This window comes from Salminus brasiliensis, chromosome 19 (assembly GCF_030463535.1).
Source record: "Salminus brasiliensis chromosome 19, fSalBra1.hap2, whole genome shotgun sequence".
Lineage (NCBI taxonomy): Eukaryota > Metazoa > Chordata > Actinopteri > Characiformes > Bryconidae > Salminus > Salminus brasiliensis.
In genome coordinates, this window is record NC_132896.1 from 7,872,181 (window position 1) to 7,894,476 (window position 22,296).

At 43.9% G+C, this 22,296-nt stretch overlaps 1 protein-coding gene across 2 annotated transcripts; it reads left to right on the plus strand.

The window, feature by feature from the left end:
* The first annotated feature begins 4,674 nt into the window (after positions 1 to 4,674).
* Positions 4,675 to 22,080, plus strand: kctd15a (potassium channel tetramerization domain containing 15a). 2 transcript variants are annotated; one of them, XM_072664002.1, is made up of 5 exons: positions 4,675 to 5,886; positions 7,482 to 7,657; positions 10,856 to 11,000; positions 15,478 to 15,783; positions 19,249 to 22,080. In XM_072664002.1, the coding sequence occupies exons 1-5, from the start codon at positions 5,875 to 5,877 to the stop codon at positions 19,405 to 19,407; spliced, it is 798 nt and encodes a 265-aa protein (XP_072520103.1). In that variant the 5' UTR covers positions 4,675 to 5,874; the 3' UTR covers positions 19,408 to 22,080. The 2 variants fall into 2 exon arrangements, with proteins under 2 accessions (XP_072520103.1, XP_072520102.1); XM_072664001.1 differs by having other exon boundaries at positions 4,675 to 5,551.
* Positions 22,081 to 22,296: the final 216 nt, after the last annotated feature.

Sequence of the window (22,296 nt, forward strand, 5' to 3'; positions counted from 1 at the left end):
GCCGTGTCATTTACCAAGACTGCTTTATGTGAAATTCTATGGATGATATTTTATATCACTGTTTTTATAGTTTTTATATACAGTGAAATACAGCTGCTGTCCTCTTCATGTGCTTTTGTGGGAATTTAAACACTATGGGATTTGAACCAACAACCCTAAACACTCTTAATGGCTTTAGGTAGTTACGTTTTGGAATAGGGTTTGGTGATTTGACACTATTGTTATGATCTCAACCATCTTCATCAGTGATATTATTTTTGTGATGTGATCTACAACTGTTCTCCGAGTCTGAGGACAAAGGAAGGACAAAGGAAGATGCTCTTTTCACACATTACAGAAACTTCATAGTGGAATTCCTGCATAATTAATTTGCTGAGACATAAATAAAGCCATTCAAAGCACTCTGATGTGGGATGTACCGTTCTTAGGGCGGCACTACGGTGCTCCAAATAGTGCATGTGTCGCACAGATCCAAGGGCCTGCGGGTTTGGGTTTAATTGGGTTCGGTCGTTGCCTGTGAGGAGAATGGTAGATTGTCCTTGTGTCTGTCTGGTTTTCTCCGACCTCCCAGAAAAACACATGGTAGGTGAATTGGCTAAGCTAACATTTTCCCCTTAGGTGTGAGTGAATGGTTGTGTGTGCAGGGGGTATTCTTGCCTTGTGCCCAATAATCCTGGGTAGATCCACACCCAGCGCAACTCTAATCCTGACTAAGAAGATGAATTAATAAATAAACGTGCTGTTTTGGAAAAAGGAACGTTCTCTACTATATGTTCAAAATATTTGTGGACACCTCTAATGAATGAATGCATTTATTGCTGACACAGATGCGGGAATCCACACAAACAGCTGGTCTAGTTCCTGTAGAGAAGTACTGTCAATAGAATAGGACTCGGGAGCAGATAAACATGAACCTATTGGCACCATGCTTAATGCTAGGTGGGGGGTAGAGGGGTATAAAGCCCCCCAGCATTGAGATGTGGGGCAGTAAAGGAACTGGTGTTCTCTGGAATGATGGTTGGTCCTCCATCTAATACTTCTGGGATGAGTTGGGGATGAGGTGAGGTGGTGAACATCCAACATCTTGACCTCACTAATGCTCTTGTCGCTGAATGCAATCAAATCCTCACAGCAATGCTCCTCCAAAATCTAGTAGAAAGCTTTCTTTACTAGACAGTAGAGACAGTTACTCCAACAAGAGCAGGAACAGAGGAACAGTGAGTGAGCAGGTGTCCCAATACTCTTTAAGAGTCTTCTGACTGTCATCTGGAAACTTTTTAATGCCACCTAGTGGCCAAATGATACCATGCAGAATTTTAAATAACCCATATTAGCCATACATTTTAGAAATTACCACCCAATCCCAAATTTGGAAGATTCCTTTCTGAGAAGTTGTTGTGGAGATGTTGAGAAGGCTTTCTATACATCAGCAGCGACGTGTTCTCCTCCCTCCCCCTCTCTCGCTGCAGTACATTTCTCCCCTCTCCCCTTGCCTGGGGCACACAGGGCACTTTCCACCCCCGTCTCCTCCCCCTATTACCCCTCCCTCTCTCTCTGAGGGAGAGCCTCAGGCTCTGACATCTCAGATTGTGGGACTCAAAGGGCACATCAAATCAGCTGCTATTCGTGATGAAGGTTATAGAACAAAGAAAAATCCAACTGTTCTTATTCTCAGAATCCTACAGAACACATGCTCACCCAGAGACTCGCTGCCTGCGCTCCACACGGAAACACCACAAGTGAACCGTGGACTCATTTACCTAAGTCATTACTGATGATTCGCTGCTCATTTACATGCAAATTAAACATTTGATCACAACTTCATTTAGTATTATTGGATCTAAGGGTTCGTAGAACAGTCATCAGGAGTACAGAGAGTCCAAAGTTTTGTCCCACTCACAAAATAAAGGTGCTTTAAGTGATGGCAACCTTCAATTGATGAAGGTTCTTCACATTCACACACATTCATCTCCATTGCAAACATGAGGCCTTATTCACCAACCGCCGTTACGCAGGTTTCACAAAATCTTGTTATTATTACTTTTTTATCATTATAGGAGCAGAGCTGTGAGCAATTCATTAATCTGACCTGGACCTGGATCTGTCTGGACTTCTCAAAAATGCCTGTGGTTCCTTATTTACCCAAAAGTAGTTTGGGTAGTTTGATGTCATTGCTCAAAACACCTTCTAAAGCACCTCCTGAAGCATTTTTAACAGTGCAGTCCAGCCTGAGCACCCCCCAAGGTTTCCTAGCCACTACTATAATCTACACTGTATAAAAGTATAAGATCCTTGAGGAACCTTGTTTGAAACTGTGGAGGAAACTCTCAAGGTGCTTCGAGGAACCCTCAAGGAACCCTGTTACTCTACAAACCTTTTCCTGAAGGTTCCACAAAGCACCTTAGTACATACACTGTGTGCCTTTCCTGTTACCTGAGTCACATCATGAGGAAATGATGAAGCTCTTCTCGAGTCTGAATCAGGTGAGTCACAGCAGAAAACCACCAACCTGCAGGTGAAGGACAGGGTGAGAGTACAGGGTGAGAGCGTCTGCAGTACCGCTGGTGGCCAGCAGGTGGCTCTGTACTGCACTGAGGATTAAAGTTCTGTTCCAAACCAGACGTGATCATTTTGATCGACAGTTATTGGTGCTAATCGATCAGATTTCATCTCAAACTTGAGACTGAATCCGGTTCAGGTAGTTTAGACTAGAATTTGCTCTGTTTGACGCTCAAATCTTTGGCCACTTGCAGGAAGGTCCTAGTTCTTTAGTCTTAAGACGCTCAGCTGCTCGAAAACGCCCAGAAGAAAAGGCGCCTCATGCCCACAGACTTTCCCGCGAGCCCTGCTCGTGTTTTGCAGCTCGGCTGGGTGCAGATGCAGACTGCAGACTTTCAGTGTTGCAGAGATGCACATCATTTGGAGAACCCGTTTTCTCCCTCATCTCTTTCTCACATCCCCCTTAAATTAAGGAAATTAAGTGCGGGCGCCCGAGGCAACATGCTAAGCTATTTAAATCTTTACATTTACATCTTCCTCTTCGCGTCAAGTAATTGAACTCACTCCGGGCTTGCTGCTTTAATTGAACAAAAATATCTCGTCTTCCTGCTGCTTTGCTCTGACGAGGGAAAACTAATTTTAGCCACAGGCGAGAAAAAAAGCAGAAGCAGGCAACGGAGCTTAGTCCAAACAGTTTGAAACACCATCTTGAACGCAAACACGTTTGATTTTCTGAGCGAAAAGCCTGTTGTTACAAGCGAGCTCACAGATGTTGGCTGGTCCCTCTCCTAAAGGTGGCCTATAATTAGCCCACACGGACACGCACATTGTCGACTGACTCAGTAGGCAAATGATTCACCCGTTTATCTCCTCCACCTCGCCTTTAATCGAGCCTGATTTAGATCATGCAGCTGATCTGATCTCTCTGTGTAAATACAGTCTGATCACTGGTAGGCGCCAGACTGCAACTTTCAGCAAGATCCCTCATCATGAAGCTGGAAAAAAAGCCCAGTGAAGTTCACAAGAGCGCTGAAGGCTGCGATCCGAATCTTTTGGAACAACTGGTTCAAAGAATCGATGACTCAATAATTGAATCGGCTGATTCAATCATTCGTATTAGTTTAGGGAGATTAACCAGAATGCAGTTATATATATATATACTCCTAACATTACCACCACTAACTATCATCACTACCATCACTGCTCTGATTATTTATGTGAGTTATACTACACCATTAGTAAAATAGACATATTAGGATTATTATAAGATTAGGTTCAATAATTTGTTAATAATTCTGATCAGAGGAGGATTGGCCCCCAATGTGAGTCCTGGCTCCTCCTAAGGTTTCTTCCTCCAGCTCTGAGGGAGTTTTTCCTTGCCTTGTCGTCTTTGGCTGCTCACCGGGGATCTCAGATTTTCTTTTTTTCTTATGTTGTTGATTTCTTATCTTTTTGAAATATGGAAACATTTGATAATTAACAACTATTGACAGGCTGTGCAAATTCTTCTTTTGGCTGAAGTTTAACCAAATGTCTGCTAGGACATGTTGGTCTTTGGGACATGTTCACTTGCGTACTATAGGCAGACGTATCTCAGTTTGGTTTTTACTTCTTTTATTGGTTTTCTTCTAAATTTCATCATGATCAGTTCTCACCCACATTTAGGATTTCCCTATTGGATAGCATGTGCTTTCTCCGAGACACACGAAGCCCCCATGCATTCATGCCAACGTGCTCAGAGGAGACCACTAACCACCAGCTCTGTTACATCAGCTTTCATCAGGGAGACCGTTAGAGGCCCATTACATGAGGATTATTTGTGAAGAAACTACAGAAAATCAAAGTATGATGTTTTTATTTGGAGCTGTGATATGGTAAAATACTATGAGGTTGAAAGATCAAAATGAGGTTGGAAAATTAATAATTGTGTAAATATTAATTCCATTTAAAGATATGCAAGAATATTATTTTCTGTATAAACCCACCTGCATCTGGGTGGTGAAATGAAATACAAGATAAATATTATATTTAGACTTTAATAAATTCTGGCACAAACAAAAACAAACAATTCGATTCATTCGTGCGAGTCGATTCGCTCGAATAGAACGACTCGTTCGCTCATCGACTGTGGCTAAAACGCAGCCAACAAAAACCCTTTCCCTTCCCACCTTCCCCTCCGTGCGGGCTAAAATGTGCTCGTTTGTCGCCGCGCTGAAGCTGCCTGTCTCTGCCTGGCTGAAAGATGCCATTAAAGGCTGGAGGGTCTCCATCTGACCGTGCTGGAGATGGAAATGGCGCGTTTGGCTGCGGGCGGGCTGTGGGGGCGCTTTCTGCTCTGCGCGCGTTCACATCCATACAACCCGTCCTGCTGTAGTGCACGGCGCCATATGACAGACACGGGGGTTATACACAACTCAGGGTCCATTTCCTCAAACGTGATTTGCTGTTATTCAATAAAACTGCAGCTTTTACGCGGTGCTGGAGCTAGATACAGTAGCTGGGTTTACGGGTACTGATACTGAACTGGTGGGAGCTGGATAGATAGCTAGCTATAGCTTCTCTCCTAAGTTTAGGAAGGCAAATGCAGCTGAAATCAACACAAGCAGTGCGTGTATGTGTGTGTGAGTGTGTGTGAGTATGTCAGGCATGGCAATCAGGTCACAGGTATTTGGCTAGCTAGCTAAAACGCAGCACGGATGTCGATGTTAGTCGATGGGGAAAGAAAAACAGGCTGAATTCGTGCGTAAATGTGTTTCCACGTGTGAATGAGCGAGATCAAGTGTTCCTGTGCAGGCAGGGCTGAGCTAATTGGAGGCTAATCCTTTGCCCCCGGGGGGCAAGCCGAGAGCCCCGAGCAAGACTTCATCTCTCTCAGCCCCTGTCCTCTGTTATTCGGGGAGGAAACGCCTGGCTTCGGTGCGCTCTCACGCTTCAGCCAACAACAAAAAAGAAGGAGCTAGAAATAGAAAACACGAGCGAAGGACGAGATCGATCTCATGTTTTAAAAGAGAGAGAGAGAGGAGAAGATACTACAGCAGCGATGTCTTCCAAGGTAAGGAGAGCCCCCTGTGAAGGCTGTTAGCTAGCTGGCGTTGGTGGAAAGGCTCTATCTAGCGACGGCTGCCAAAACACCAGGTTTTTTTAAAGCAACAGCGACCTATATAGCTCGACTGCAGCCGTGCTTTAGCGTTTAGCGGGATCTCCACAAACCGTCTTTGTAGGATTTCGGGGACTTTTTTGGCTGGAAGATCGAGTTCAGTTGAGATTTGGGATTTTAACCGACGCGTCGCCCAAGTTGCCTGAGAAGCGGAGAAACCTGCAAGAGTGAGTCGCAGATTCGCAGATTCGCGTCCAGATTGCTCCGGACGTCCTAAAATGTTTGAAACGGTACGGAGAGGTGGACTTTTCTTCAAATAAGATGCCTTTTTCTTTTTTAAATTCACTAAATATTCCTAGCTATTTTGGGAGCTGAGAGAGCTGTGAAATTTGAGAAAGTGAGGGCAGCGAGACGTGGAGCTGGATAGCTAGTATTGTTATAATATAGGATAGCTTTAGCGTGTGTAATACTGAAGCACTTTCAAGACTTTCAAGAATTCGTATTTATTTAGGACAGTTTATTGGCATTAAATAAATATAATAAATATAATGTATGTAAAATTAGAAACAGAAGGAACACACGCAGTATTTTGTGTAGCGATGTTCATGTTCGTGTGTAAATGTATTGCTATTAGTTTCCTCTGTATTAAATACAGTAAGTATAAATACAGTAATGTGGCGTTAGTGGCACATGGATCCGAGTCTGTGTATGGTGGCATGGTGCCATGGTGCATTACAGACAGCTGCCCTGTCTGATATTTGACAAGTTACCTCAGATCTTCCCAGTCTAATTCCATCAGACCGACCCCCTCTAACAATAGCCCACCATTTCAGTTAACCTGGCTTGATGTTCCCCCCCGTTTGGTGTAGTTGGACATTTCGTGTGGCGCCTGCTGTTGTTCTCGAAGCTCAAAACCCAGAAGAAAATAATGAACGCACTTTGCCTCCAGCGTTGAGCCCCAAGCAAAGGAGGCTTCAGCCATGGGTTTATCATTTTGCAGGTCAAACATGAGCCTTTTAGCGCCGAGTCGCCCCTGAATGGCTGTGACACACTGAACAGACTGACCTGACAGGTGTTTCTAAAAGCGCCTCCTTTGTGTGATGTGTGTTTGACCGGTCAGGGGTGAGGTGCTGGCTTACTCCTCTCAGATTTGGTGCTTTTAACATTACATAAACTACTAAACCCTGATAAGAAGGGCACTGTGTTCCATTAGAGAGTGGTTTGGTAGCTAATAGGAGGCTGTGGCTTCATTAGAGGGGGGGCGGGGGCGGGGGGGGGGGGGGGGTCATTCACCTTATGTCTTAAAATCCATGCTTGGTATTATTAATCATTTAATTTGTCCCTAATAGTCGTAATTCCACTTTAGCTGAAGTTGTTGATTCATTTCAGCTGAGGCTCCAAACTTTCAGAGATGCAAACTGCTGGGTGTCATTAGACCTTTCATGTCTCACACTCTCTCCCAATACCTTTAATTAGGAGTTTACACTCTTTCTGCCTTCCCTGGAGGTAGACACCTACAGTACCATCCCTCACACATCCCTCTCCCTCTCCCTCTCTCTCTCTCCCTCTCTCTCTCCCTCTCTCTCTCTCTCTCTCTCTCTCTCTCAAGCTCGTTAATAATCCTCATCCTTTCCTCCCCTCCGGTTCTATAGGGGGGAAAAAAAAAATCGGGATGCAAATTCTCTTAATTAGAGTTGTGCCACTAATTCTTAAGTGAAATACGGATTGGGGCAGATGTGAGAGTGATCTCATAGGCGTTGACAGGCCAGGAGCACACCTAAGCACTCAGAGTTCTAGGAGGGAGAGCTCTGGCACAGAACGGCAGCGCCGAGGGTGTGTTTCCCGTGCTCCTGCTGAGGGTGTGTTCTGTGTGCTGGTTCCACAGGAGGGAAGAAGCATGTCTCGTCTCTCTCTGACCCGCTCTCCGGTGTCTCCTCTGGCTGCTCAGGGGATCCCTCTTCCAGCTCAGCTGACTAAAGCCAATGCTCCGGTGCACATTGACGTAGGAGGACACATGTACACCAGCAGCCTGGCCACACTCACCAAGTACCCGGACTCAAGGTAAGAAGGTGTACAGTGGTCTGATTTGTGTGGCGGGGGTGGAAACCCCAGCCAGATTAACCCTTTAAACTCCCGGCTTGTTGTTCAGGAACTACTGTGAGACGTCCGGTACGGATTGAGAGGTAAGGGAAGTAGTTATGAGGGGCAGGAATGAAAGTCTGGACAGGCTGAAGAGTTCTGAGAGTTTAAGGGGTTAAACATGTGACCTATACATGTTGCCTCTGGGTCGCTCTTACTGCTGCCCCAGATATTGATCTGTCCGGTGGAGGGTGATATTTGTGCTTGAGGCTGCTGAGTCTAATCATTATTCCCCTTCAAGCCATGTGGTCTCTAAATGACTTGTATTATGTATATACATATTGTTGCTGTCATGCATAAGCCTTGTATCTCCATATTCGTATCTCCACATTTTTAGTTTTTGACATAACCAAGCAATCCAGCAATGTTCTTTACATTTTGTCAAAATGTAATGACGAATGGACCAATAGAAATGCTCCAGAATGACCAAAATATTTTACATTGACTTCCATTGAAAGTTAAGAAGGTTTTCCCCTTCTCTTGTAAAGTTGACATTTTGGAAATGCTTTTTTTTGCGGGACAGCAGATATTTATGTTTTATAAGGGGTTTATGTGTCTTTCTTGTGGCTAGGCTGACTGCTGACATGCCCAGTAATGAATCGCCCCCTTGAGGATTAAAAAAAATTCAGTTTAGTTCACCTGAGTTCTATGAAATTTAGTACCCTCCTTCTGCGATGTCCGAAAGTGTAACTCAGCCTAAGGCCAATATATGAATCTGAATCTCTCTCTGCTCCTGCTGCCTTGAGTCTCACAGAGATTAATCTTGTTAATCTTGGCTTACATACCAGCTCACACATTACAGATGACCTCCTCTTCTTGTTTTCGGCTGTTTTTGTATTTGTTTTGTTTTTCCACATTGTTCTTAATAGCTCCACAGCTCCCATTAAGTGCATTTCAGGCTTGTTACATGAGAATATCACTGTAATGACCCCTGAGAAAGTCACTCTCTCAGAGAGCGTTTGCATGCAGTGTTGCAAGGTAATTTTAGTTTTTGAACAGCTTCGATTTCCAAGCAATATTACGCCACCCAAGTCAAATTGGCCCTCCTGGGCAAGTGTCATTGTTTCGTTTCATTGTTGCATTGTAAAGCAGCTCTTTTGTTCTACCAAATGAAATGCCACAGAGACAAGAACAGGTGGAATTTGCTTTTTGTCAGTCAGAGACACCTGGATCCACTCCAGCTTGTTGTTGCTATCAGCACCGCTCTGCAGTAGTGGAAGAAATGCTTGAATGACGGCACTAAATCCCCTACCTCCTCCTCACGCCACTAATATATTTGTAGCCAGCCTTTGTGTAGCAGAGCAATGACCAGAAATGCTGAACCTGGTCCGGCAGGAATCAGTAGTCTGTGGAAAAATGTAAAAAAAAAAAAATCAATGTTTTAATCCTGTTAAACTGCAAGCTTATGGTTCATCACTACTGCTACTCAACTGCTGTGTAAGCTTTTTCTTTGACTTCTTGTGAATATTAACCCTTCTTCACATGCATAACTACATTACTGTCATAATTAACAATAATTAACAACAGTTTCATAGGTCCTAAAGTAAAACCCTGTGGAACACAAGAGATTATGCTGCTTCCTTCTGCCAGAGAGGAAGGCCAGTGATGTGAATCCAGACTGGCATCAGGAAATCGCAATGGCATTGTACTAGAAACTGGTTTATGTTCTGGGAACAGTGTGTCGGTATGGCAGTTGCAGGCCGAGGCTGATCTCTGAAATTGGTCTTAGAAACGAAGGGTTAAACATACAGTAAAATGAATAAAATGCAAATATACAGTGTTCCCTAAACAGAGTTCAATTTAAATAATTGATCAAATCTAATCCTGTATCTGTGGTCAGTCATTTTGTATTATGCTGATGGTTATTTTGAACTGCTTTTGGAAGGCCAGACCAAACGCCTTACAAATCCAAACCTGGAGTCACCCCTTAAACCTGGGGAGACCAAAGTATGGCCTGTGGACCAAGGCTGGACCTTTATATATTGGATTGATGAAGTCTTACGAACAAGACTTGCACACAGAGAAACCAGTATGAAGCCAGTATGAGGTGTAGACTTTGGCCTGGCAAGTCAAAAGATGTGGACGCCTCTATCTTCTACCTCAAAGGCCTGTATGTGGGCCTACACCTCATACTGGTTTCATTGCTTACTGTATAATAAGTGTGAGGATCAGTTGCTGAACAGTAAGGGTAGCGTTCCAGGAAAAAAATGAAACACAATGGAAGGGAAGCCCGAACAGCAGGCTTTCCCACTTGTGGAGTTGTGAAATTCCTACCTGCTGCATCTCCAGCTCAATCCTCAGAGGTCTGCTGATAATTTACTCCCCAAGAGGGCAGGGTGTAAAGGGGTGCCACCTGTTAGAGAGGAGAGGGAGAGAGCGAGGGAGTGAGGGAGTGTACCATCACATCTGCTCAGCTTAACACACAGCATGGCCCTCTCTGATTTAATAACGCAGATAGATAGAGAGAGAGAGAGTGTGAGTGAGTGAGTGAGTGAGTGAGAGAGGAGGAGGAGGAGGAGGAGGGGGAGGGGGAGGGGGGGAAGCAGGCAGCATTTTAATTGCTTTTCTGAAGGAAAAAAGAAAAAGAAACGGAGATGAAAAACTAAGATTGCCTGAAGCTATATGGTGAAATTCTAACTGGGGGAACTGCAAGACCATATGAGAAAAGAACCACCGCAGGCACAAAAGGGGGAATTGGTTTTCTTATTAAGTGTTTTGCATCAGTTTCCAGAATGAGAGAGAGAGAGACTGAGAGAGAGAGACAGACAGACAGAGAGTCAGAGAGAGAAAAAGAACATAAAATGAAATAGGAACATCTTTGCTGTGACAAGATGTAAGATGATTTAACACAAAAGCAGAACTCGCGTAGAACATGATTCCAAATGTTTGACCTCATTCTTCAAACCAGGTTAAACAATAAAACTTCATTGCTCTGTACTCGCGCTTGCTGTTGCTCAACCTGCTACAGCAACAGAATATAAAACAAGGCTACTGTACACAGCGCTCCTGATCCTGATTCCAGAGTCTCTGTATGAATCATAGTTGAATTCAAAGGATCTGTGAAAACACTGCAGCTCCTTTAAGCTGGTTTGTTCTTCCCTTCTTCTTCATCCATTCCAGAATCAGTCGCCTGTTCAACGGCACAGAGCCGATCGTCTTGGACAGTCTGAAGCAGCACTACTTCATCGACAGGGACGGCGAGATATTCCGCTACATTCTGAGCTACCTCCGGACCAGCAAGCTGCTTCTGCCTGAAGACTTCAAGGTACAGTTCTGGGATTGTTTCTTCAGAAACCACTGGATGTTGTGAAATTCCTTCATTGCATCTTTTAAAAAAGATATAATATAAAGAGTGTAAAGGTGTGATGCTTAAGGTCAGGAACTTTTCCAGCTGCTGCAGACCCCATTTATACACACTCACAGTCTTACTGTGAGAAGATTTTAGCCACATGCGTTTATACTAGGTGGTCAAATGTCTCTCCGGTTAGTCAGACTGCAATCTGATTGCTAGTGAGACAGAATATGTCTATTTTTGTATGTTTCAGTTGTACAGGGAGGGGTTTTGGTTGAGATGGGTGCGTTTACACTGCTGTAACGTGATTGATGGGATTTGTACCAGGTATAAAGGAGTCAGGAGTGTGTTTACACCTGCATTTGTATGTGGTTTGGCCTGCTCCAGATACAGGCCTGATCCTCAAGATGCCTGATTAACCAGGTGTAAACAGGGTCAGATTGTGCAAGTCCCTGAGCTGCAGCTGTGGTCAGACATATCCATATCATCACTGGCACAAATCGGGATGAGGAGAGTTTGACACAACGTCATAGAAGAGCCACTTTTGATTAGTCCTTTTGATTAGGTCCAGTTATGATATTTATGGGGGTTTATGTACCAGAAACGGTCGTAGTGACCATTTCCAACTTCTTTTAATCTCCTAGAATATCTTTAAGACTGATGTATGTAAATGAGCTTCGATCTGAATGGCTGTGCTCTGAGAATATATAACGTCCTGGAGAATGGGTGGGGCTAAACAGCTGTAGACTGAGTAGATGAATTATGTAAATGTGTCGGTTTTTGACCTCACAAAAACAACCCTGGCTCAAATAACTGGCTGTTTTTTGGCAGTTTAGTTTCTATATATGGATTGTGTCCAGACTGGGGAGATAATTTACCTGCAGTTTTCTATGGTATAAATGTTTTATGATTTTTGAGGGTTTTGGGGATGATGTTTGGATTGGAACAGCAGAAACGACACAGCATCAGCTACAAGTGAAGAAAACGAGCAGAGTCAAATCATTACATCTCATTACAGTCAAACCTTCACAGTTCAGCCATCACTCCCCCACCCCTCTAATCCAAGCTGGGAAATATTCAAAAAAAAAAAAAAGAAAAAAGAAAGGCAGCGAGTGACTGAATTGATCATCATATGCAGCCCCATCCAAACGCTGCAGGGCTTAACTCTGCCAGGCTCATGACTCTGACACAGTGGGTTCACAAGATCGATCTCTATGCCTGCATATCCCTTCTGCATCTCAGCTGCTCGCTGTAGAGACTCGTTCAAACCTCCTTGAAAGAGCTTGAGAAGTTTAGGACAGAAATAGCTCCTCTAATTCTCTCGCAATTTGAAAAACTTGTTACCTCAGATGTACACTCCAGTCAGTGGATGCTCGCGGCGATGTCGGAAAGTGTCAAACAGAGTTCTGACCATGCGGGCTAATAGGATTTCTGCAATCTGCTCAGTTCAAATCGTATCTGCTTATTCACTCAGCTCATTTTCTTTTTTTTAGGACTAGTACCTTATTCACACCTCATTCAGCGCCGAAGCTTCTCTTTTTTCTGTCCTTCAGTCTAACGAGTAGTCTTTCTCCTCAGTGATGTTTCTGCTGGATTTGGTTTTAGGGCATTGCCTCGCAGAAGGATCAACATACCTACCCCTCCTACCCTCACTACAGACCTGGGAAAGAATATCACCTTAAGACTTATGTTTCCCTTTGAATTAACCCAAGCCTGAAGGCCTTAGGTCTCAGCATGTTGTCTGCACCAGCATGGGCCAGAAAGAAAGAGAGGGAGCCAGACAGGGGTGGGGCGAGGGGCAAGCAAAAGCAGCTCCGTTTCGTGTGGTAATTATTAAAGCGTGTGGAGTCTGAGACGCTGCCTGCTATTGTTCGCTGTGGCATAGCCTACAGTGAAATGAGTAGTTCTTGCAGGGTGGATGAGAGCAGCTAGCTTTTTGCGTAGATTACTGTTATACACACACACAGCTACCTAAACAAATCACAGAGCTAAATTATGAGAAGGGAGATTTTCTCACCTTTGTTATGAGCTGTACTAGACCTGTAGCAGCGAGATCCTTAAAAGGACAGTTTAGCCAAAATAATCAAACTGACGCTATTTCTCTCTTAACCCATAAGAACAGGCTTCAGGGGAGGCGCTACCACTGTTTTTACATAGCAGATAACAGTATGCCATACAGTGCCAGATCCAACAGAAGCAAATCTTGTAGAGATTTCTTAACATCTTCATGCAGTTTGATGTTGTGGTAATTTCAGTGTGTAGTTTGCGTCAAGTCTTCGCTTCCATGACCTGGCCTCATTAGCTTTGTAGCACCGGTGCAAATTGAGTTGTGTGTTTTTTTTGTTTTGTTTTGTTTTTTTTTTGCAAAAGGATTTCTATAGACTCTATAAAAGCATATTTTAAAGCCATTTTAAAACAATAGATTCTCCATCATGAACGAGAACCAATGAACCAAGCAACCTTACATCTAACTTGCATAACAAAACCTGCACATCTAATTTACATTCACGCCATTTAGCTGACGCTCTTATCCAGAGCGACTTACAAGGTTACTCATATTACAGAGGTGGGCCGATGCTGTGTTAAGAGTCTTGCCCAGGGACTCTTATTATCAGACCGGGAATTTAACCCCAGTCTACCACATGGTGAGGTAGCTCACTGGCAGGTAGGGGTGTTATCTGTGTTATCCAAGTAAATCTTTTTAATTAACTTTAGGATAAGGGAAAATTTGTGCACGGTTCCTTTTAAAGGGCCCATATCTGACATTTTCAGCCCATATTCTTCCTGAAGCTCACTTATAGCTTGTGTGAAGTTCTATTTATCAGAAATGTCATGATGCATTCTTCCACACACCTCTCTTTTCCTTAAAGGAGAGAATTGAAACAGGCTGTGTGTGTTACTGTGTCCTTAAGACACATATGTGTTTACATTAATGAACTCTGTACTGATCTGACCTAAGCATTGTGCTTCATTCACAAAGCCGTCTGGGCTGAAACACTTCTCCCAACTTCAGGGCTAATGGGTTGTTCTATGTAAATGTAAAAAGCTGAAGTGAAAACGGGCTGTTTTTGCAGCTTAGCGTCCATATTTAGACTGTGTGGATTGGGTAGTGAATGGCACTAGTTGAAATGTTAACAGTGTTTACTTTTATATTATATTATGTTTATTTCATTGCATAGGCATCTCTAAGCATCCTTCCTGTTATTGTTTTTTTTTCCATATTCCTATAAGAATTCTTCTATTCATTGTTAAGCGAGTGATTCTTCATCGGTGTTGTTAATGCTAGCAGTGAGTGGCGGTGCCATCTGGTCTGGTGGGGAATGAAAGGGGCGAGAGGCTGGGGTGAAGGTGCTGCAGGGCAGTGAGAGCCTGAGGGCAACACAAGCAATCTGTACTGCCAGACCTCGGAGCCTGTGTATGTGTGGGGGTGGGGAGAGAGAGGCAGTATAGCTTGATGTTCTAGTCAAAGCAGGACTAAAGGAGGGTCAGATGAGTCTAAATAGATTAGTTAATGCTGAGGATTTTTCTGAACTTCATTCATGGTAAATTTAGATGAAACCAACACACTGAGTACTTTTACAGATACACCTGGGAAATGGATGCTCGTGGTATGTGGGAACTTCTGATCTGAATGGTGCTCAGAAAACGCTTAGCTGCATCTATGTACATCTGGAAAAAAAGCTGGATATCAGCATTAGCCTGAGATTCCTATTTAGGAAGATCCTTTCGTGCTTCCTCTCCTCTTACACACCTACTCCAATTAATCAGCTAATAAACAAGCTATTCCTGAGATTTTTGTATTAGAAAAGAGAAAACTGGCTCAGGACTGGCTCAATTAACTAATATTTACTAATATTGTCTCAGATACCCTACTCAAAATACACCAAATGTTTGTGGACACCCTTTCTAATAAATGCATTCAGCAACTTTACTTGGCACCCGCCAGCAAATACACACACACACACACACACACACACACACACACACACAGCTTGTCTAGTCCCTGTAGAGAAATATTGTCAATAAAATAGGACTCTCTGAATCAGATAAACATGAACCTATTGGCACCATGTCTAACCCTGGGTGCGGGCTAGAGCATTGAGCTGTGGAGCAGTATAACAGTGTTCTCTGGAATGATGGTGCTCCATACAGTACTTTTGGGTGAGTTGTGAAGAGGTGGGGGACATTCTTGTCGCTGAATGCAGTCAAATCCTCACAGCAGTGCTAGCCTTCCCTGGACAGTAGAATAGAGACAGTTACTCCAACGAAAACAGGATAAACTCTTTTCTAAAATCCTTGATTTGAGAAGAAACGAATGAATGACCAGATGTCCCAATACTTTTGGTGTGAGTCAATGTGAGTCGGGTGTGCTAGAACTATGAAACTACTCAAATGTTCAGGATACCACTAGTCTGCATCTGTTGACTCTCCTGCTGTGTTTTCTGTGCAGGAGTTCCAGCTGCTGTACGAGGAGGCCCGTTACTACCAGCTGAGCCCCATGGTGAAAGAGCTGGAGCGCTGGAAGCAGGAGCGTGAGCAGCGGCGGATGTCGCAGCCCTGCGAGTGTCTGGTGGTGCGCGTGACCCCTGACCTGGGCGAGCGGATCGCTCTGAGCGGCGATAAGGCCCTCATCGAGGAGATCTTCCCCGAGACGGGAGACGTCATGTGCAACTCTGTCAATGCCGGCTGGAACCAAGACCCCACTCACGTCATCCGCTTTCCACTCAATGGATACTGCAGACTCAATTCTGTACAGGTAAAACCGGTTCTAGAGCATTAGACCCCTGAAACTGTAGGCTTATTATTCAGTTAATATACCACAGATAGTTACGCCCCTGCACTGTGATTGGCTGAAAGGCGTTCTGTATGATGAGAAGGGTACTCCAAACACATCTATGTAGTATCAGTCCACCTTATTCGAGTGTAACTTTAAAAAGACAGAAAAATATTCTGTCCTGCATTAAAGATTTTAATGTCGTATATAATCAGTGTTGCAGTTTACAAACACACTGTTTACTCCGCAGCCCATATATGAAAAGTAAAACCTTTTTTTGTGATGTCACAAAACCCAGTACATTTACATATATCGCTGCTGTGCAATAAAAAACATGCATCTCCGTTTTCAGCTGCCCCGTACCCTGTGAAAATATTTCTGGATAATTTGGATCAATAGAAATGCTCCAAATTGACTTGGAATCAAGTCTTTTTATGTTGACTCACATTGAAAGTTAGAAAGGTTTTGCCGCCTCCTGTAAAGTTGCTGTTTTGAAGATACATGTTTTTCTTTGGAGAGCGACAACATACATCTGCCCCACCCATTCACACTGAAGTTATAATGAGTGTTTCAGCTTGGACTGCTTTTGGAATGAGTACATAAACAGCAGCCAGTCATATAGCCTTAAGGGAAAAGAAACAAAAATAGCCCCTTTAAAGCTAAGAGACGGACATCCAGTACAGAGATTTAGTTTTATTGTTTTGGCATTTTCTGTTGCTTCTTGGTGAAACATTATAGCAAAATATGATACCTCAATAACAAAGAATATGACTGGTTATCAACAGTCCAGTCCAGTCCCCCCACCCAGAAAAGGACACAGTAAAAGGCGTTAAGGGGGCTGTGATTCCTGACTGTGTTTGAGGGTTCAAGGCTCTACAGACATTATGAATTCAGCAGATGTGGGGCATCTTTGTTAGGAACTCTGCATGCTCTCACACAGGATGAGCTGGAAGTGCGTGTGAGTGTGGCTGGTGTTGGCAGGTGTGGGGAAAGGTGTGCTTACACAGCTGCCTAGGTGCAGTTCTGCCTCATGAGATGTTTTCACATCCCCTGTGTTTGCTTGTTTGGCTCTTCAGACAGCACTCCATATAACATGCAGCACCTCTAATTCCAGTGCCAGTATGAGTGTGGGACTACACAGGCCCTGAAAGCGGGTGGAGAAGTGGAGGGGAAAACGATATGCATAATTTATTTTTAACTCGTCCTCGAGACAAATCTCTTCTTTAAAAAAAGAAGTGCTCCAGCGTTTCTGCGCCCCGAGCGGTTTAAACACACATGCTACATTTTTAATACCTACTTTGCTTTCTTTAAACAACCTAAACTGGTTTCTGTGATGTTTTTGCCTAATTGACTTACAGTATAACTAATCGGTGCATCTGCTAACAGTTTTTTTTTTCCCCCGCGCCTTTGCACACTTGGATAATCGCATCACGCTAGAGGTGTGGAGATTTTGTTTTGTGGTGTTGTTTGTCATGTGTCAGGCGGTCCTAAGCCCACCCAGTCGTGATAAACGTGAGAAAATGAAGCAACGAATAAACAGAGGGAGAGAGAGAGACCGAGGGAGAGAGAGACAGAGACAGAGGGAGGGGGTGGTATGGAGCCTGTTTGAGAGTTCAAAGTGATGCAATTATCAGAGCACTGAGTGTAATGAAAGTTTCGGAGCAATCAGTCTTCTGTGCGGGATTCACGGTCATGTGACTTCTGCGCATTTATTCAATATACCGCCTTAAATGAGGACTTATGGAAAGCTCATCACTAAACATACTTCAGCAGCCGATGCTGTTACTGCTGTGGCTGATGTTCCCTACCTGAGCAACACAGGACCAATTCATTTCCCTTGTAATACAACTTACTGAAATTCTGCCAAAGGTTTTTTTTTTAGCATCAACTTCCAAAGAGGGGATAAGGGTGGACATTTTTCTCAGGGCCCTGCGATTCGACTGAATGTTTTTTTTTTTTTTTTTCCTTTGGAGGGACTTTTATCTGGCTCTGTTGCCTTGAGGCACAACTTTCATTTTCATGTGAAGCACACTTGAAAGAAGTGGAGGAGTAAGTGAATACTCAAGGCTGCATCTGTTGAATTTGAAAAAAATCTACAACTACTCTCGCCAGATAAAACATGTCACTGCTTTGCGGGCTTTGCGCTGAGTGACGGGGACAGGAGGTTTGCGGAGAGCCTTCACCGTCAGAGCTCCAACAGTGGCGGGGATTGCGTGTGCTTTCTGAATTTTCTTTTTTTTTTTGGGGGGGGTGGGGGGGCCTGAGCGGTGTGGCTGGGTTTTCGGGTCGTCAAGAGGGGGAAGCCGTTCGCTTTTGACTCCTCATCAAACTCCAGTAAACAGCTGCAGGGGGAGTCTGCTCGCTCCCTCTCATCTTCACTGGCCTGTCTGAAGAGTGAAATCTTGGAGGGAAATGAAAGAATAAAGATAAAATATAGATAAAAAAGTAGTTTTCAGATGCTGCGTTTTCAGATGCTGCGTTTTCAGCACGAAGATTTTTGATTCGTTTAACAGAACTTCTGACTCATTTCACGATTCATTTCTTCTTGTTTTCAAGGTGCCAGAGAATGCATTATTCAGTATGTTAAGCTGCTCTTTGATGTATAAATATTAAGTATGCGACTTAGTCGGGGTGAAAAATGCTCAGATGCAGTTTTACAAACCTGTTTACCACCCTGTTATTTTGCCTATGAATGAACCCCCCTGGTTAAAATGATAAGCTCTGCTGTGCTGCAGTGTAACAAAAACACTGTAATCATTTCAGACTCTTACCAGATTGCGCTGCTGTCTTCTCATGGTGTCCTTTTGGCGTGATGCGCTGTTGGCAAGCTGAGGAGATTGTCGATGGTTAGCTGTTAGCGCTGCCTCCACTCAGCACTTCCCCGGGTTTGGCTTTCTCGAATCTTGTGTGGACCATGTGTATTTAGCTCCGGTTTGGTTCAGCTGTTTTAAGGGATGTTGGAGAGATAGTAAAAGCCACTCAGCTAGTGTAGCATGGATTCCCATTTGCTCCTCCAGCTCCGCATCTCGCATCAGCGTCGCAAGCCGAGTTTATGCTACCCTTCCGCAGACACTGACACAAGAAAAGCTGTGGTCACTAGGCCTGGAGTCTGGAGACGATGAGCTGCTATCTAGTTTCAACCATGAACACCATGTTCTCCTGAAGCTGCATTTTGTCGCTTTGATTCGAGCTTTCTCTAGTGGGCGGGGTTTGTCAGTATTGGGAGTGTAAATATAACACCTCAAGACTGTTACGTAACAGTTTTGGCTTTCTTCAATTGGCCCTTTTTCCAGCTTTGGTTATGCCAAAGAAGGAGGTTCGTGGTTTCAGTTTCAGTGACATTTCCAGGGTCCTTAAAACAGATTTTCTACTGGTGCTTAAATCATTGATTGTGTTCGTTGGTACTGAGTATACATGTGTTAACACTAGTGTGCTGTCTCTCTTCAGGTGCTGGAGAGATTGTTCCAGAAGGGCTTCACCATGGTGGCATCATGTGGAGGGGGAGTGGACTCGTCTCAGTTCAGCGAGTACATCCTGAGTCGTGAGGACAGACGCTGTCAGACTATCCACACGCCCATCCGGATAAAGCAGGAGCCGCTGGACTAGCAAGCTGAGCGGAAACACCTTAAACTGACCCTCAGCGATGAGAGGCCAGCAGTGGACAATGAGGAGATGGCAAAAATGGACAGAGTTTGCACTTCTCTGCTGGGCTCTTTGGACTATTTAGGAGTTTGTGAAGATGGAACTCTATATCCAAATAATAAGAACTCTCCCAAGTCCCGAGACTGAATTGAAATATAAACAAAAACAGACAAAAAAAAAAAAAAAAAGTCCTGGCTGAGGGGAAAAATAGCATTCTGTATATTTTGGTCTTCCACATATTAGAGCACACTGTTGCAGTATTCACTCGATCATCTCCTCATCCAGCAACTGTTCTGATCTGTTTTCAGGCAGAAATAAATCATTTCTGCATTCTAACCGCTCCTCACCTCAGCATCGCTTTTTCCATCAGGAACTATACTGATCTCATGTTCCAGCCCCTTTCTGTAAATCAGATCCGTATGTGCGTGAGAGAGAGAGAGATCTGCCATACATGAAGGATGTGAGAACAGCACTGAGAACAAAGGCATTTGATTGCGAGCGCAGAGCAGAGTGGAGAAGAACGGGGCTGGCTGCCTGGACTGGCCGCAGGCGCCACGGCCAGAACGTTAGGGCTGCTAATGCATCCAGAGCCACGAAGAGGGGCTGGCTGTTAGAGCACAGCCACAGGGAGACCTGCGCTTATTTCGCGGGAGCTTTTCCAATCTCTAGGAACACAGAGGGCCACCGCAAGTACAATGATGGCTGGTATGTTTGTTTTTTTTGGGGGGGGGGGCAGCAACAATCGCATAGTAGCACTGTACAGAGGGGTGGCATTCATTCAAGGCAAAGCAGGTGACCCCTACACAGGCCTGTCATGTTTTTCCCAAAACCTTTTTTCAGGACTATAATGTGTATTAAAGCCAGTGGTTTTACACACTGGATGTACTACACAACTAATACTATGTGCAAATGTGCATTTTTTTAATTTATTTTTGCCATCCACATGACCATGCAGCAATAGTAAATCGGGCATCGGTATCTCAAATGTGCAATTTTAGTAGATCAACAGCTCCACTTATCCAGGATCTCACAAATGTTTTTCAGGATTTTTCTAATTTCCCAGTCTTTAAATTACCAGGTCTTCCAGATTTTCCGGGATGCGTGGGAACCCTGCAAAGGCTTATTCTAACAAGTGTCCCAGCAGTTGTCATAACACTTCCTGAGGTGATGTGACATCAGAACTGATAAAAGCAGCCTTTGAGAACTAACGCTTGTTGGAAGAAGCCTATTCCTCAATTTATGGAATAAATGTACATGTAGGTTTATGTAACTAAAGGCTTAAGTGTAGGGGGTCATGAATGGGGTCTTGTGAATGCCACCCTTCAGCAAAGTGTTACTCTGATGATTGTAAACATCAAAAAAAGTTGGCGGTTCCTGTTGTTGGGTGGCTGGTATTTATTACTTTTAAAAATAAAGGTGCTTTAAATCACATCTCTGACGACTTCGAGGCAGAACTTCTAAACAGACAATTGGAGCAAATGGCATCGCTCAAAAAACCATTTGAAGAACCTTTATTTTTAAGAGTGTATCATTATTTTGTTCTTGTCAGAAAAAACTCTTCTCCCCAACACATAAAAGGACACAAAAGCATGTAGGTAAAAAGTCAAAGCAAGCAATGCCTTCTGGAACCCACAAGGACCCCCTTTTGATGAAGGCAGCTTAAGGTAGGGGAAATGAGAGATTACTGAGATTAAAGAACACAGGGCTGCGAGACTGCCTTTCCTGTACGGTCGGAGTTGCTGGCGGTGCTGGTTCTACCAGAGCAGAAGGGGGCTTAGTGTGCTCCTTGAGGGCCCCATCAGGGCAGAGGCGGAAGGGCACGGGTCAGAGAGAAGCTAGACTCCTCCCCACATTGCCCCAGGAGCCGAGGTCACTTTCCCACAATCCTTTTACTCACCCGGACCCCCGAGCCAAACAGGCCCAGTCATAGGAAGGCGAGCGCACAGCACATGAGCGGCCAGAGGAAACCCGAAAGGTTACTTAGGTGGCTGGGAAACAGCGAGTGATGCTTAATGTGTTGTAAAAATGCACATTTAATAGCCCGAGTATTCTTTAGGCTCTGTAACCTCATTAAGGGGGCGGAGGTCACAGAGATGCCACCATGTTCTACAAGATCAGGCGTTGAGTGTTGTCTTACTAAGACAGTATGAACACGCAGAGACCTTATTCTTCACGCTATCCACTGAAAGTGATGCTCTAGCCTGCCTTGGCCCTTGTTGCGGAGGGGGCTTGGGTGGACCTTCTGGCAAATTTTACCATCACAGTTTTAGCCTTTTAAAAAACACTGAAATATAGAGTCCATGTTGGAGTTTTTGGATTTCATCGAACGACAAAGCAAATATTCCCACCAGTCGTGCTGTAGGATTTCAGACCACGATCCCAGATGTGGATCTCGGACACACTGAGAACTTCTGTACGGACCATAAAGAACAAGGAAAATCTTAATTTAAATACATACTGTTCTAATGGATGTTGTCAAAATGTATAATTACAGTAAGGTGCAAATGTTTACTATTATTTAAATAAAGCTATTTTTTTTCTTTTTTCATGCATAATTATTGAGCTCATTGTAGTAGTGCAGGCATGTGTTCACTATCCTTTTGTAATCGGTGTTGATCAAATGGACTTTTAATAAACTTGGACTTTTTTTTTCCTAATGGAATTCTCAGAAATTCTCTTTATTTCACAGCCATTAATCAGAAGGAAGGCTTTTTCATTTTAGCCTAATCCTAACACTCGCACTCCAGAACCGAGGCTGGCAGACCATGCAAATAAGATCCGGTTGTAGTTCACTTTTTGGAATGACAGTGCTGTGCAACGGAGGAACAAGTCTGATTAAAAAAAACAATCACA

What these genes read in the sequence shown, in the direction of transcription:
- kctd15a (XM_072664002.1), top strand. An exon ending in ACCAAGTACCCGGACTCAAG is followed by an intron (nt 7,658 to 10,855) that starts GTAAGAAGGTGT and finishes CATCCATTCCAG; the next exon opens with AATCAGTCGCCTGTTCAACG. An exon ending in TTCTGCCTGAAGACTTCAAG is followed by an intron (nt 11,001 to 15,477) that starts GTACAGTTCTGG and finishes TTTTCTGTGCAG; the next exon opens with GAGTTCCAGCTGCTGTACGA.